Raw genomic sequence first — 17,399 nt, 5'->3', positions numbered from 1 at the left:
AACAGCCAGCGCCCCTGGTGACAGTAACTAATGACACCACCTCCCTCATCTCATTGGCCCCCATGTTAATGCAGAGACACGCCTTGTCCTTATTGCAGTGTCAATCCAGACACTGGAGTCAATGAGACCGGAAATGTGGTATAGGAGGAAGGAGCCAAAATCCTTTAAAACGTATAATGGGGGATCCACCCTTTCCCACCACCGCTGCTCCCCACATCTGGGGCAAGGACTCAGAGTGATTTGCCAACCACCGTTTGGGCAGGGATGGGGGGGTTGGATGTTGCCACACATATTTTATCAAAATAATAATGACCAGCAAATGATGAGTTTTCCAATGGTCCCTCACAAGGCATAATTTGTACCATGATTATTGCAATCAGGTGTAGGGTGTGGGCACAGGGCTACGTTCTGTCACCTGCCCCCCCCCCCGTGCCATCCATTCACACAGGCCCAGGCCAACGCTGCTTTCACAGGAGTGGGGAGGGGATGGAGGAGCCAAAAGAGTCAACAAATTCCCATGTCCTGTCCCTGGCAAATAACGATCCCAGGGACCCAGCTCAGCGCCGGGGGAAAGACCCCTCATGGGGACGGTCTGTCCTGGGTTCTGGGCACTTGTCTGGCACAGGCAGTGTCAGCATGTGAGGGGTTAATACAGGAGGGGGAGGGAGGCGGCGGCTGCTCTGGGCACTATCTGAGGGAGCAGGGACCGGCCGTGCACAGCGCAGCCCGGGAGGGGGGGAAACCCCTCACCCCGCACTGGGAACAGGGAAAGTCAGTCAGGGCCCGGCCCAGGGTCCTGTCAGCAGCTGGGTAGAACGAGGCGGGGGGCGGGGCCGTTAACGGCCATAACAGAGGTGGGGGGGAGAGACATGGGGCCGTTAACGGATATAACGGGCGGGGGGGACACACGCGGTACCGGGGGGGCGGGGCAGGCTCCGCGAGGGGGTCCCCGCCCTCACCTGCTGTCGGTCCCCGGGCCCGGCTCTGCCCGCGCGCGCAGGGTTAGGGGCGGGGAAACGCTCGTGTCGTCACACCGGAAGCTGCGGGACGGCTGGGGAGGTTCCGGTTCTGACCGTCTCCCTAGCAACGCTGCTGAGCCTGCCAACCCCGGGAGCAACTGCCGCCTCCCCCCCCTCCGCCGCCACGGGGCCCCGCCCCCTGCTCCGCCCCTTTCCCCGTGACCCCGCCCCCTGCTCCGCCCCTGCCTCCAAGACCCCACCCCCTGCTCTTTTTTCCTCCAAGGCCCCGCCCCTGCTCCTTCTCTTCTCCCATGGCCCCGCCCCGGCACCTCCCCTTTCCCCAAAGCCCCGCCCCTGCTCCTCCCCTTTCCCCATGACACCGCTCCTTTCAACTTGGCCCCGCCCCGCTCCTCCCCTTTCCCCAAACCCCCGTCCCTGCTCCCCCCTTTCCCGTAGGCCCCGCCCCCTGCCCCTTTCCCCAAACCCCCGTCCCTGCTCCCCCTTCCCCATGGTGTCACCCCCTGCTCCTCCCCTTTCCACATGGTGTCACCCCCTGCCCACCCCTTTCCACATGGCCCCGCTCCTCGTCCCCCCCTTTCCCCATGGCCCTGCCCCTGCTCCCCCCTTTCCCCAAAGCCCCGTCCCTGCTCCCCAAACATGCCCACTTTATTTCTGTAGTCTACACTACCATGGTAAGTCGATCCAAGTTACGCTACTCCAGCTACATGAACATAGCAACGTAGCTTAGGTCAACTTACTGCAGTGTCTACACCGCGTTGCATCGACAGGAGATGCTCTCCCGTCGATTTACCTTAATCCTCTCGTTCCGGTGGAGTACCGGAATCGACCAGAGAGCACTCTGTGGTCAATTTAGCGGGTCTTCACTCGACCAGCTAAATCGACCCCCACTGCATCGATCGCAGCAGCATCAATCCTTGATAAGTTAGCCATAGACTAAGTTAAGAATGAGACACAGACCTGAATCAGAATCTCTGATTTTATTTCTGTTCAAAAATTGTTATTTTTCTACAGCTATCTTACATTCAACACCGATTTCATTTTATACTCATTTGCAGCACCTACAAAGGGTTAGTTCAACAAAACCACCACTTCTGTTTCCTCCACCTCTGCATAGTTACACAACATTTCACAAATCAAAATATTAGCTAGCAGATATATTCAGGAGTGATCTCCGGTAGGACTTGGGTCATAACTTCGTAAGCATTTTGCAAAGTTCCCAGTCACATACTGTGGAACTTTCTTCCTGGATCATCTAAGACAGGGGTCCCCAATGCGGTGCCCACGGGCACCATGGCGCCCGCCGGGGCATCTACGTGCGCCCGCCTACTGGCCACCGGACAAGCAGCCACCGAAATGCTGCCGAAAAGCTGCAAAGTCAAGAAGAGCCACCACCGAAATGCCGCCGATTTTTGGCAGCATTTTGGCAGCGACGCCTCTTGATGACGCTGCTTGTCAGCAGTATTTTGGCAGCGACGCTTCTTGGCGTTGCCGTTTCTCGGCGGCATTTGGGTGGCTGCTTGTCCAGCACCCGTGCTCCTCGGCGGCTAGTCATCTGGCACCCGCCCCACGGAAAGGTTGGGGACCACTGATCTAAGACAATATGGACCTAAAGAATTGAACAAAACTATGATCAGTAAGTTGCACAATCTGGGGTGGGCAGTCGTTCACCATTTCATAGTGGGGATTTAAAAACACCTCTGTTCCCTTGGTAGCATGTCCAATGGCTTAGAGTATTCTCCCCTGTTGACTGAAGTGCATTACAAATTTCTCCATGTCATCATGAAAGGGTGGGAGGAAAGCAAAAATAAAATAAGAAGTGACTATTTTTAACAGATAGTTATTTGTCCCAAAGTCCCCAATAAATCTGAGCTACATTCTGTCAAACAAAACTAATATCCAGGTACGTAACCAAACAGCCTTCAGGAAAGAGGAAGACCCACATCATTGAGCGGTATAAGACACTTTCAGTTTCATATCAAGTAAAATTCCAGAGCAGATTACAGCTCATGACTCAGAATCAGGACAGCAGATTCACATCCTGTTCTCTGATATCATACCTGGAAAAAAACAGCCAATCTTCCCATTTCAGCAGGAGAAAGCCCAGAAGTCGCTTTGCCAAAAGATGGAAACTGGGATTTAAACTCAGAATGATCACACTGTGTCTGGGATCCATCCAAATTCCCATGGTGGTCCATGACACTATCTCAATGAGCCCCGATGAGTCTGATTTAGGATCAAAGAGTGATCTCAGGCAAACAGAGCTGAGAACACTGCATCATGTGCCACTTTGGGAGAGGGAGGGTGTGATCCTGGCAAGCCAGTGGCCAGGTCTTGTCCAGGCTGCAGGCATTAGCTAAGAACTCACAAATGCATAGCTGGAGACCAGACCAGTTCACCTGTCTGTTAGTTTTGCTCAAAACAGGTATTGGTTTTATAAGAAGGTGTTTAGTGTTCAGACCCTATGAAATGCTTCAGAGGGTCCTGTGGCAGCTTTAAGACTAAGAGAAGTATTGGAGCATAAGCTTTCGTGGGTGAATGCCCACTTCATCAGACGTCAGGAGAGAAACATTAGCAAGTGTGAAATACTGGTTTGCCACAGGATGTGTTATTGCCTGTCCAACAAAAGGATCATAGAACCATAGGGTTAGAAGGGACCGCAAGGATCATCTAGTCTGACCCTCTGCCAAAATGCAGGCTGTGTTGGGGGGAGGGTTAGCTCAGTGGTTTGAGTATTGGCTTGCTAAACCCCAGAGTTGTGAGTTAAATCCTTGAGGGGGCTACTTAGGGATCTGGGCTGAAATCAGGTCCCTTCCAGTTCTAGGAGATAGGATTAATTAAATTTAAACCATCCAAGACAGATGGCTCTCTAGCCTCCTTTTGAAAACTTCCAGTGAAGGAGCTTCCACAACTTCCCTAGGCAGTCCGTTCCATTTTCCTACTGTTCTTACAGTTAGGAAGTTTTTCCTGAGATTTAATCTAAATCTCCTATGCTGTAGTTTGAACCTAATGCCTCTTGTCCTGCCCTCTGGGGCCAGAGAGAACTTTTCTCCATCTTTGTTATAGCAGCCTTTCAAGTATCTGAAGACCACTATCACGTCCCCCTTTAATCTCCTGGGTCTGCCCTGAAAGACACTTTGAACAGACAGATCACTACACCTCTGTGACCCTTAGGATTTAGATGGTAACTCATTTGTGTGTCTACGTTTGCTTGCTTTAACCAGTAAGTAACTCTCTTGTTCTTTTTTCCTAGTTAATAAATCTTTAGATAGTTTATTACAGGACTGGCTACAATCATTGTCTTTGGTGTAGGATTTAGAATACCAATTGATCTGGGGTAAACGATTGGTCTCTTCATACTGGAAGGGACCTGAGTGCATAGGTGCTGACTCCGTGGGAGCTCCAGGGCTGGAACACCCATGGAAAAAAATTAGTTGATGCTCAGCACCCACTGGCAGCCAGCTCCCCCTCTCCCCCCAGCACTTCCCATCCGCCGGTGGCTCTGCCAATCAACTCCTCCCCCTCTCTCTAAGCGCCTCCTGCCCACCACGACCAGCTGTTCCGCGGTGTGCAGGAGGCGCTGGAGGGAGAGGGGGAGGAGCAGGGCCAAGGTGTGCTCAGGGGAGGGGGTGGAACTGGGCAGAAAGAGGCAGGACAGGGGTAGAGAGGGAGTGGGAAAAGGCAGGGCGGGGGCGGGGCCTGGGGTGGAGCAGGAGTGGGATGAGGCGGGATGGGGGTAGAGGCCTGGGGGAAGGGGTCAGGTGGGGGCAGGGCCTGAGGCAGAGCCGGTGCCTGTGCCTGATTGCAGTGTGATTTTTGGTGTAAGTGACCATTTATCACTAAGTCCAGTTTGTCTGGATGGCAAGAGAGACTGGAGAGTCTAAGGGGCCTGTCTGTGACTCCGTGGTAAGACTGTTATAGTGATCCAGGAATTCATATTTGTTATTGGTTTGGTGAAGTCTAATTGTAGAACACAGACCAGTTTAGCGTTTCTGGCCCTTTTTTGACAGTCTGCCCTGAGGTAGGCACTCACATTGATGAGCCGTTCTAGACAGCATGACAGAGGGCTGAATGGGGAAGAAGATAAAAGTTTGCAGGGCTCAGGCAGAGAGTAACAGTGATGGGATGATGGGGGAAGAGGGAATCTCTCCGACTCATCCTATCTCCTTCAGGCGTCACAGAAGCTGAACAGATACTTTTCCCCCTGCCCCTGCTCCATGTGATAATTAATTCCATTTTAAATGAGAAGAAGGGTACCAAAAATAATTGCTGTTCATCCCAACTCTGAGCAATGTCAGAACACTTGTAAATACGACAATCGGGTCTCAGTGGCTCTAACAATTGCTTTGTTGTGATGCTCCAGGGTTGTTTAGATCAGGAAAAGTGTGGGAGGTGAGGTCAGGTCGTGAGGAAACATGTTAGATAATCCCAGCCTCTGTACACGGCAATGTCTTTACTGCAAGTATAGTTGCGTTTTTACATCAGGACAGCTACCTCCAGCTGGCTAACCCCATGAAAATCGTAGTGGAGATGAGACCCTAGTATATTTTCCCTCAATGTAATTAGCTGAGGTCACCCTTCTGTTCCCCACCTGTGTCTGAAGGACATTCCTGGAAGGAGAGATGCACACTCCCATTATTCATAGGAAAATGGAGTAGATAGAAAAGACAACAGGATTCTCCCAAAAGAAGAGTGAACTGCAAAAGTCAGAGGTGGACAACTCACCTGGGGGAGCTGAATGACCACAGTGAAGCCAAAGGTACAAAATAGCCTTAAAAGTCACTCTGTGGGAATTAGCACAAGTATTACAGGGGGAAAAGAAAATGTTTAACAACCCTAGACAAGGTCTTCATGGTGCTTATTTCCCTTGCAGATTCGCTGATGGTAAATAAAGTGTGAGCTCTGATGGAAGCTTTTCCCACACTCCCAGCATTCATAGGGTTTCACAAGCATGTGGATTCTCTGATGTATGATAAGGGCTGAGTTACATGTGAAGTTTTTCCCACACTCACAGCATTCATTTTCCCACACTCACAGCATTCTTGCATCTGAAGAAGTGAGGTTCTTACCCACGAAAGCTTATGCTCCCAATACTTCTGTTAGTCTTAAAGGTGCCACAGGACCCTCTGTTGCTTTTTACAGCATTCATAGGGTTGATCTCTTTTGTGGATTCTCTGATGTCTAATAAGGGCTGATCGATCAGTGAAGCTTTTCCCACACTCACAGCTTTCATGGAATCTCTCCCCCATGTGGATTCTCTGATGTGCAATAAGAACTGAGCTCTTAGTGAAGCTTTTCCTGCACTCGCTGCATTTATAGGGTCTTTCTCCTGTGTGGATTCTTTCATGTATAATAAGGTCAGAGCTCTGAGTGAAGCTTTTCCCACACTCACAGCATTCATAGGGTCTCTCCCCCGTATGGATTCTCTGATGCGCAATAAGGACTGATCTCTTCGTGAAGCTTTTCCCACAGTCACTGCATTTATAGGGTCTTTCTCCTGTGTGGATTCTCTTATGTATAAGAAGGTCTGAGCTCTGAGTGAAACTTTTCCCACACTCACAGCATTCATAGGGTCGCTCCCCTGTGTGGATTCTCTGATGCTTAATAAGGGCTGAGCTGTTAGTGAAAATTTTCCTGCACTCACAGCATTTATAGGGCCTCTCTCCTGTGTGAATTCTCTGATGTGTAATAAGGGCTGAGCTGTTAGTGAAGTTTTTTCCACACTCACAGCATTCGTAGGGTCTCTCCCCTGTGTGGATTCTCTGATGGTGAATAAGGGTTGATCTCTGAGTGAAGCTTTTCCCACACTCACAGCATTCATAGGGCCGCCCTCCTGTGTGGATTCTCTGATGTGTAATAAGGGTTGATCTCTGAGTGAAGCTTTTCTCACACTCACAGCATTCATAGGGTTTCTCCCCTGTGTGGATTCTCTGATGTTGAATAAGGGTTGATCTCTGAGTGAAGCTTTTCCCACACTCACAGCATTCATAGGGCCGCCCTCCTGTGTGGATTCTCTGATGTGTCATAAGGGTTGATCTCTGAGCGAAGCTTTTCCTGCACTCACAGCATTCATAGGGTCTCTCTCCCGTGTGAATTCTCTGATGTTGAATAAGGGATGAGCTATCAGAAAATTTTTTCCCACACTCACAGCATCCATAGGGGCTCTCTTCCATGTGGATTCTTTGATGTCTAATAAGGGCTGAGCGCTGAGTGAAGTTTTTCCCACACTCACAGCATTCATAGGGTTTCTCTCCTGTCTGGATTCTCTCATGGTTAATAAGGTCTGAGCATCTACTGACATTTTTCCCACACTCAGTGCCTGGGTTGTTTCTCTTTCCCCTGAGGATTCTCTGCTGGGCTGGGGTTCCCTTGACATCTTTGTGAGTTTCCCAACAATTAATGGATTTACCCACTCTTTCCTCTGTCTGGTTTCCCGGCTGCTGCTCTGGCCTCTGCTGATGCCCATAACCTTTTCCCTGCTCACAATTCCCAGGCACATTCCGTTTGGATCTTTGTGATGATGCCCTGTGCAGTTCCACTTGTTCAGTATCTTCCTCTTTAGGATTCTGCTCCCTCGTCTCACTCACCGTCCCATCACCTGCTGGGATAGAGGGAAACCTCAGAAACAGGAATGGAAAAGAGAGAGCAAACCGAAGTCTGTGCTGTAGAGACAGAACAAAATCAGGAACTGAATTTCCCCAAACTTTTCCCCACGGGGAGTCAGGAGAGGATCAATTCTGCCTCCACATCCCACCCAAAAACTCATGGGAGAAGGGAGGTCAGGGAGGGAGCTACTGCAAGGTGTCAGTCAGGATGGATAGGAAGCCATGAGTGGTATTGGCTGTGAGCAAATGACACCTGCTGGACATGGAGAGCTTCCAAGGTCTCTGTAGGGAATCCCAGCTGTTTCCTTCAGGCACTGACAGTTTTTGAGTTTGTTTAATGATTCCTCACCAGTGTAGGTACATTTCAGGATCTCTCTTTCCTCTGAGCCCTGGTGATCTGGGACCAACGGCTCTTCCCCTCGTTCCAGCTGGGAGATCACATCGGGTCTGTCAACTGGGATCTCTGCTCGGGGGAAAGAAAACACAGGAGATATTTGTCATAAGAAAATGTTCCATTATTTTAACCCTAGCCCGTTTTAAAGAATTAAAATCCCAGAGCCAGTTCAACAGGTACTCAAAGGTGCCGGGCACTCTGCTTATGGGGGATTTAACTACCTCCACCTCCATCAGGAACACACAGCAGGCAGACAAAGGGGCTCCCAGAACACAGAGTCAGTAACTCCATGTCCCAGAAAGTGAAGGCTCCGGCCACAATGGAAGGTCCCCTCCAAATGCTTCTTGCTGATCTCAGAGGCCCAGAGAGAAGGAGAGTGCTAGGGAAGCCGGGACTGGCAAGCGTGGGCTGGTGGGGTTCAGCGGAGTGAGGAATAGGAGGGAGCAGGGATGATATTGAATGCAGGTTGTCAGGAGCAGTAGATGTTAGGAGGCATTAGGGAATTTAGCAAGTCTGGTGTAATGGTGGTGGTGGGGTTATGAACATCCCCCAGTGCGGGGAAGGCTGGGGAAATTAGGACCAACAGACTCTAATTCCTCTAGAAAAGGAGAATGTGAAAAATAAGAATCAGGCCTCGTGACTTAGGAGGGATGGACTCAGAGATCCAAGGAGCCTGCTGGGAACAGAGTTTGTGGCTGCTGCAGATGGGAAAGGAGTCTCTGTGTCTCAAGAACCTAGGGGTTACAGTGGACGAGAAGCTGGATATGAGTCAACAGTGTGCCCTTGTTGCCAAGAAGGCTAACGGCATTTTGGGTTGTATAAGTAGGGGCATTGCCAGCAGATCGAGGGACGTGATCATTCCCCTCTATTCGGCATTGGTGAGGCCTCATCTGGAGACTGTGTCCAGTTTTGGGCCCCACACTACAAGAAGAATGTGGAAAAATTGGAAAGCGTCCAGTGGAGGGCAACAAAAATGATTAGGGGGCTGGAGCACATGACTTATGAGGAGAGGTTGAGGGAACTGGGATTGTTTAGTCTGCAGAAGAGAAGAATGAGGGGGGATTTGATAGCTGCTTTCAACTACCTGAAGGGGGGTTCAAAGAGGATAGATCTAGACTGTTTTCAGTGGTGACAGATGACAGAGCAAGGAGCAATGGTCTCAAGTTGCAGTGGGGGAGGTTTAGGTTGGATATTAGGAAAAACTTTTTCACAAGGAGGGTGGTGAAGCAGTTAAATGGGTTATCTAGGGAGGTGGTGGAATCTCCTTCCTTAGAGGTTTTTAAGGTCAGGTTTGACAAAGCCCTGGCTGGGATGATTTAGTTGAGGGTTGGTCCTGCTTTGAGCAGGGGGTTGGACTAGATGACCTCCTGAGGTCCCTTCCAACCCTGATATTCTATGATTCTATAATTCTATGATAAGAAGTCTCACTACCAACTCAGGACATCGCCAGGAATACACACACGTGCCAGGGAAGGGGTCCTGTGTTGTGGCTGGGAGGAACATAAGGACTCAGAAATGGTGGCTGGGGTCACAGTGGGTGGGGGTGAAGTGTTTGTGTGTGGTGGGGCCGGGGGCAGGCACTGAGTCACCGAGAGAGAAGACTGAAAATAATAATATTTGGGGAAAGTCTGTAGAACCAAGTGAAAGTGGAATGTAATACGAATGGAGTGCCGGCTCCAAATTAATAGGGCTTCAGCAGGGATAGTGTGTTAACTGGGCAGGATTCCCCCAGCACTCCTGATCCTCAAAAGCTCCCTTCTCCTATGTCCCACTGACCCCATCCCCCACTTCCTCTTCGTCCCATTTCTCCAGACCCCCTGAGATGGAGTTGCTGCTGCTCTGTAATACTGATGACTGCTGTGTGTTGTCTGGGCTATTGGGGTGATTACGGTAGGATTGATTTGGTTTAGTTTAATAGGGGGATGTAAGGAAAGTAAGCAGAAAAGGAAGAAGACTGGCTCAGGATGAGCCACCACTTGATAAAAACTAAAGGGCTGAAAGGAGACAATACCCAAACTCTTAGCTTCGAATATTCTCCCGCCTCACTCCAGCCCCCTTACAGCATTCAGTTTGATGAGCCGGGCCATGGCCTGAGACCCAGACGGTGAAAAGAACTGGGCAGTTTAAAAAGGGACTCCCTCTAGAGAGGGAGGTGGCTGTTCAGGTAATTGTTTGGGGGAAAGACACGTAGACACGGGGACCCCGCTGGAGTGTCTGAAGAAGTTCTGCCTGCCTAGCTGACTGTCAGGGGATGGGCTTTTAGGTAAAACAGGCATGCGTGAAGGCGGTTTGCGATTTTAGAATAATTTTTCTCTCACCCTTTTTTCCGACAGCACAATAAACACGACTTCAATTTGCAGAAGGCTGCTCTGTCACTGCGCACTGCTGATCCCAAACGGCCGACGGTGTCTGCATTCAGCCTGGCCGGCTGGGTAAGCAGGGCGCATACAGAGGCTGCTGCAGCCCAGGGCCTGTTCTAGGAGTGGGAGAATTGCAGAATTCCACGCCAGGAGAGGGAAAAGCTCGAGGCCTGACATGCGAGGAGGGGTGTGTGTGGGGAGCCTCTCAGAGAGACCGGGAAGGGGACAGAGATGCAGGCATCCCTGTCACTCACTATGACACCCACGCCCCTTCCTCCCGCTGCTCTCAGCCCTCCCCACCTCCTGGGAGCCCAGCAGCACTCGTTCCTTGCGTTCTCTCCTCCTCTCCCATTGTCCGCTGTCCTCCTGTCCCAAATTTCCTGCCGCCCCCATCACTTTCCACCCCATCTTCCCACTGTCCCAAGGGTTCCTTGCTCCTGACTCTCTGGAGCTCCTGCCAAAAATATGTCCCCTCCCTCCCTCCCATTGCCTGGAGCACCCGCTACCCGGCACCCACCCCCACTTTGCTTCTACCACCACCAACAGCCCTCCCGGCTCCTCAAGCTCCTGATCCAACTCCCTCCCATTGCTTCCAACATTCCCCGGCATTCCTACAGCAGGCGCTCCGTGGCATCCCCACTGCCTCTTGCCTTCCCAGCTGTCAGCTCTCTGCCCCAAACCCACCACCCAGCCTACCCTGACCTGGACCCTTCTCAGCTCGCTAACACTGTCCTTCCTACTCCCCAGACGCCCACCCCTATTACTTCTATTACCATATCACTTAGGGGCCCCAGCCATGACCAGGGCCCCAGTGTGCTGGACGTGCTACAGACCCAGAGCACAAAGCCAGCCCCTGCCCCAAGGTGCTGACAATGTGAGAATAAGACAAGAGAGAGGTGGATACAGACAGACGGAGGGAGCACAAGGGAACAATCACACGGTGTTGGTCACCGTGGCAAGCAGCGTTCTCAGCACACCGGCAGCCGAGCTATGGGCATGTTTTTTGTAGGCCTCATGGCAAAAAAGAAATTGAAAGAGGGGTGTGAAGGAGGAGGAGGAGGTGTGTGACGGGGTATATAGGCCCCGCTCTGGAGATGAAGGGGTTAAGGCAGCACTCTTGGCAGCAGAAGCCACGCCCCCTCGCCCCTGCTGGGCATGCTCCAATGGCTACTGCAGTATAAAATGGGGCCGCCCAGCTCAGTCAGGGCTGACCACTGAGGAGGAAGGGTACACCTCACCGACTCCAGCCGAGGAGCAGCCAGAATCCTGGACCGCAGAAGTCAGAGGGGCTGAGCCCCAGACCGACACCCAAGTGTCAGCGGATGCCCTGGGGAGGCGGCAGTCACAGGGAGCTGTGCAGCCCATGGAGCCCAGAGATAGCAGAGACACCCCAACTATGATGACAGGAATCATGGTAGGAAGTAGCCTGGGGGGAACACTAACCATTGTCCACACAGGAGTTGGCGTGTTTCAGTCAGAATCCCCGGCTGACTCGGTGGCGAACCCACTCGCCACTAGCAGGGCCCTGGTGGAGCTGGGTGGGCCCAAGTCCCCCTGCCCCCTGCCACCCCAGCCCTGCAGTGGCAGCTTCCCCACCTGAGGCCAAGATGACTGCGTTTGTCTGACATCCACCAGAGCTAGGACGGCAGGCTCTTTGCTGTCTGTCCCACCAGAAAGCTGATCCCCCTAGACTGATTATTGCTCTGCCTGGACTGCAGGCCAGGGCCTCCCACCCTAGACTGTTTGGGGGGCGGCCCACCTAACCCCTATTGACTCTGGCCATTAAGCTACACAGCCCTGAGGCTAAAGGCAGCCATAGTGACATGACCGCGGGGCCCAAACACCCTTCCTCCCCACTCCAAAGGGTGACGGAATACACAGGTCCCACAACAAGGTGCCTTTATGGATGTTCGTGGGGAGCTCCTCCCAAGCACACGGCACAGCATGGGAGAAACCATGAGGGGGATGGTTTGAAAATTTAACATGTGAGTGATGGAGTCTGGTGACATGGGCTGTTTGGAATCATAGAATCATAGAATATCAGGATTGGAAGGGACCTCAGGAGGTCATCTAGTCCAACCCCTGTTCAAAGCAGGACCAACCCCAATTAAATCAGCCCAGCCAGGGCTTTGTCAAGCCGGGCCTTAAAAACCTCTAAGGAAGGAGATTCCACCACCTCCCTAGATAACCCATTTAACTGCTTCACCACCCTCCTTGTGAAAAAGTTTTTCCTAATATCCAACCTAAACCTCCCCCACTGCAACTTGAGACCATTGCTCCTTGTTCTGTCATCTGCCACCACTGAGAACAGTGTAGATCCATCCTCTTTGGAACCTCCCTTCAGGTAGTTGAAAGCAGCTATCAAATCCCCCCTCATTCTTCTCTTCTGCAGACTAAACAATCCCAGTTCCCTCAGCCTCTCCTCATAAGTCATGTGCTCCAGCCCCCTAATCATTTTTGTTGCCATCCGCTGGACTCTTTCCAATTTTTCCACATCCTTCTTGTAGTGTGGGGCCCAAAACTGGACACAGTACTCCAGATGAGGCCTCACCAGTGCCGAATAGAGGGGAATGATCACGTCTCTCGATCTGCTGGCAATGGGGTGGGACTCAGCATCTCTATACCAAGTGAGAGATGACACGCAAGGTGGGGACCCATGAAGAGCTTTGACAGGGAAGTTATTCAGTTATAGAGATGGGGAGCCAGTGGAGGGAGTCAGAGAGGGCTCTCATGGATTTATGGGGTGTTAGATGTCCCAGCCTTTCTGCTGTCTCTCTGGTTATTGTCCCCTTTAATGTGTTAGATGCTAGGCTGAGCTTTCTCCACAGCACTACTACTCTGGGGGTAGCAACCTTTTTCCTCATCATGGCTCTCTCATGAGTCCAAATGATTTCAGACTCCTCACAGAGATTCTCTCTTTAGGGGCCGATGCAACCAGTAGGTACTTGCAATAACGCAAGATAGTGTTTTCACAAAAGGCCAGGATTTATTAGGACATTCGAATACAGTAATTAAAGATCCTTAGATTACTCTAGTAAAGCACAACTTCATTCAAGTTCATGTTGACAGAGTCGTCTGCCTTGCTTGACTTTATCTCTCTCTGTCTACCTGTCTCGGTCACTCTGCCCTGGGCAGCAGCAAACTGTCAGCCCAGTGTGTTTGTAACCTAGTCCTTTGTCCCAAGCTGTAGTCCAATTTTGTTCTCATGTTCTGTTTCGCTTGGCTCCCAGTCATTACACGTTAATGCCCAGCCATTGGGTCTTCCGTTGTCTTCCCAAGGTTCTTCACGAATACATGGACAGTGCTTGGTATCCATGCCAGCCTAGACAGGCCTATCTTACGCCAACAGCATTTATTTCTCCTGTCCCAGAAGAGAAATTAACTCCTTCCCGCCCAGTGTGTAACAAAGCAAAGTGACAGGGGAAGCTGAGTCCTGCATGTTTTTCATAGAAAATCTACAAAAATTCCAACTTTTTCCACAGGAAGAGATGGTCAAAGCAAAGGGATGGGATAATTCAGCATAAAATCACAGAAATGTAGGGCTGGGAAAGACTGACGAGGTCATTTAGTCCATCCCCCCACACTGAGGCAGGACCAATTATACCTAAATCATCCCTGACAGCCATTTGTCTAACTGCTCCTTAAAAATATCCAGTGGGGGGGGGGGATTCTATAACCTCTTTTAGGTCTTGTCTACACTACAGAGTTTTGTCAGCAAAAGGCAGCTTTTGGCAGCAAAACAGGGGAGGTGTACACTCTGCAATGCCACTTTTGGTGACAAAACTCTTCAGTTTTGGTGACACAATAAAATCACCTTCATGAGAGACATAGGGATTTTTGCGCAAAAGTTTTGTCAACAAAGAGCCAGTGCAGACACCGTGCTTGATTTTTATCATTTTCATTGGCCTCCACAATGCCTATCCTGACCACTTTGGTCAGCATTTCCAATTCCACTGCCCTGAAGCCAAGTAAACAACCATCTGCCCCTCCTCCTTTGAAGCCCTGGTAATTTTTGAAATTCACTTTCCTCAACATGGAGAGCTCACATTGCATCTTCCCAGCTGACCACAGCGGCTCCACGCAGCAGATGCTCTCCTGCGTGGAGCACTTCGGAGCTGCTGGAGCTGCTCAGTATTTGGGAAGAGGAGGCTGTGAAGTCCCAGCTGTGCTCCAGCAGTAGGAATTTAAATACTTAAGGGCAGATTTCTCGAGGCGTGTGTGAAAAGGGCTACGATCGGGACACGGTGCAGTGCAGAGCAAAGATCAAGGAGCTGAGGCAGGCGTACCAGAACGCAAGGGAGGCAAACCATCGCTCTGGTGCTGCCGTTTCTATAAGGAGTTGGATGCTATCCTCAGTGGCGACCCCACCGCCAAGAGCTCTGTAGATACTTCGGCGGGGCTGGAGCCAGCAGAGAGTGGACCTAACCCAGAGGACGAAGTCATTGATGAAGAGGTAGAGTTAGATGACAATGTGGAACCCATGGCGGGGTCGCCCAGTGGTGTGTCCAGTCAGGAGTTGTTCCCCACACTGGAGGGGTCTAGCCAGCTTCGGCAGTTGCACTCCAGCAAGCAAGAAGCAGGAGAGGAGACCCCTGGTAAGTGGTTTTGCTTTGTGAAGTGCGGAGGTGGGTTGAGGGCATAGAAATGTACAAGGTTTCTCAGTTTCCCATTCACTCCACCCCCACGGACACCTTTTCAAATGAAAGCTGGACTTACATACAGCTCTGAAAGTCAACCCTTCACTGGTACCTCCTTTCCCACCAAGCGTGTGTGTGTGTGTGTGTGTGTGGTGGTTGTGTTTTCTGTGGAATAAAAGTTTTTGAATGATAAGTAATCTTTATTTGTTTCCTGCAAATTGTGATAGCAGGCGGCAGCAAGACATACACAAGCAGTTTAATCATTTGCTTACTGGAATCCTAGGCCACAAAAATCACAAAGTGCTTCCTAGCAAAATGCAATTTCATTAAGCATTGCAGTGCCAAGCATAGTAATATACATCACTGGTTCTCATTTTCAAAGTGTTGCCTCGAAGCCTCCCTGATTCGAATTGCCCCTGGTTGTGCCCCTCTAATAGCCCTGGGATCTGGCTTCTCAAAATCAGCAGCCAGGCTGTCTGCCTCAGCACCCCACCCCTGAGCAAACTTTCCCCCTTACCTTCACAAATATTGTGCAACGTACAATACGCAGCTATGACCATGGGAATATTATCATCATTGAGGTCTAACCTGCAAGAAAGGCATCACCAGCGCACCTTTAATCTGCCAGACGTATATTCCACTACCATCCTGCACCTACTCAGCCAAGGGCTGAACCGCTCTTTACTGTTATCCAGGTTTTCCGTGTAAGGTTTCATGAGCCATGGTCTCCCAGGATCACTATGGGCATTTCAACATGCCCCACTTTAATCTGCTGGTCTGGAAAGAAAGTCCCTGCTTGCAGCTTTCTGTACAGGCCAGTGTTCCTGAAGATACGTGTATCATGCACCTATCCGGACCACTCCACATTGATATCCGTGAAATGCCCACGGTGATCCACAAGCGCCTGCAATACCATAGAGAAATACTCCTTTGTATTGATGTACTGTCACAAGATGGTCCGGGCCCAAAACTGGAATACACGTGCCATCTATTGCCCTGCCGCAGTTAGGGAATCCCTCTGCCGCAAAGCCATCCCCTACGTCATGCACATTGTCAGAAGTCATAGTGCTTCGTAGCAGGATGCTATTAATGGTCCCACACACTTGTATGAACGCAACCCCAATGGTGAACTTCCCAACTTCAAACTGATTCGCGCCCTAACAGTAGTAGTCTGGAGTCGGCAGCTTCCACACTGCGATTGCCATGAGCTTCTCCACCGAGAGGGCAGCTCTCATTTGGGTGTCCTTGCAGCGCAGGGCTGGGGCGAGCTCCGCACACAGTTCCAGGAAGGTGGCTTTCCTCATCCGAAAATTCTGTAGCCACTGCTCGTCATCCCAGACCTGCATGACAATGTGATCCCACCACTCAGTGCTTGTTTCCCGAGCCCAAAAGTGATGGTCCACTGTGTGCAACTGTTCCGTGAATGCCAAAAGTAATGTAATGTTGCTCCTATCCATGGCAGACAGCACATCAGGCAACTGTGAATCCTGTTGAGCTACGAACTTCACAATTAACTGCACTGCCATTCGGGATGTGTTAATGACAGTTAGCAGAGCATTGGAGAGCAGTGCGGGATCCACCCTTTCAGATAGAGATGGCAGGGTGAACAGCAAAGAAAGGCCGTTGAAAAATGCCGCGAACCAAAAACGGAAGCACATGAAATGCTGGGACGGAAAGCACTGCATCATGGGATGTTGAGCCTGGACCCATGACGCACTGTGATACACACCACCTTCCCACAAGACCTAGCAGCAGAAGGTGGCGAGCAGAACTGTGGGATAGCTACCACAATGCACTGCTCTCACTGTCAAAGCTATCACCCCATGTGTGGATGCACCCTGTCGACAGAGGGAGCGTAGTGTGAATATGCAATACCGATTGTCTTATAGCGCTTTTTGATTGTCAACAAAACTTTAGCCGACAAAACTCTGCAATGTAGACAAGGCCTTAGTAACCTAGTTGAATACTTATCTATCCTTATAGTTGGAAATTTTTTTCCTACTAGCCAACCCAAACCTCCCTTACTGCAGATCAAGCCAATTACTCCTTGTCCTAACCCAGTGGACAAGGAGAACAATTGATCACTGTCTCCTTTACAATATTCTTTAATATGTGGGGTAGGTGCACTCACATGGACTGAGCATGCTCAGTAACACTGCTGAAGCCGGCTGCCCTCACTCTGCCCCCTCCCCCCACTATCAGCAGGCATGGGTCGTCTCTGGCTTGGGGGAAATATTAAGAGTGCTGTTTTAGTCATTTTAGCTGTTGAGTTTGAGTTAATGGCTAGACATCCATGAGGAGAGGTTAGAGAAACAGGCTGGGATTTTAGCTTGGACAGAAGCAGACAGGTCTGGAGTAGAGAGGTAGGTCTGTGAGTCATCAGAATAGACATGTTAGTTGAATTTATGATTGTGGATGAGATTACC

General features: G+C 50.7%; 1 protein-coding gene across 1 annotated transcript; it reads right to left on the bottom strand.

Annotated features, from left to right (window-relative positions):
* Positions 1–2,200: 2,200 nt before the first annotated feature.
* LOC135889199 (zinc finger protein 391-like) lies at positions 2,201–16,277 on the bottom strand. Its single transcript, XM_065417035.1, is given in 4 exon segments — positions 2,201–2,347; positions 6,286–6,381; positions 6,383–7,575; positions 16,136–16,277. Coding segments are annotated over 4 exon segments (1,578 nt in total).
* Between the last annotated feature and the right edge of the window lie 1,122 nt (positions 16,278–17,399).

Source organism: Emys orbicularis, chromosome 15 (genome assembly GCF_028017835.1).
Source record: "Emys orbicularis isolate rEmyOrb1 chromosome 15, rEmyOrb1.hap1, whole genome shotgun sequence".
Classification (NCBI taxonomy): Eukaryota; Metazoa; Chordata; order Testudines; family Emydidae; genus Emys; species Emys orbicularis.
The sequence above is the reverse complement of the archived record's forward strand: the minus strand, read 5'-3'. Positions and strand labels throughout refer to the sequence as shown.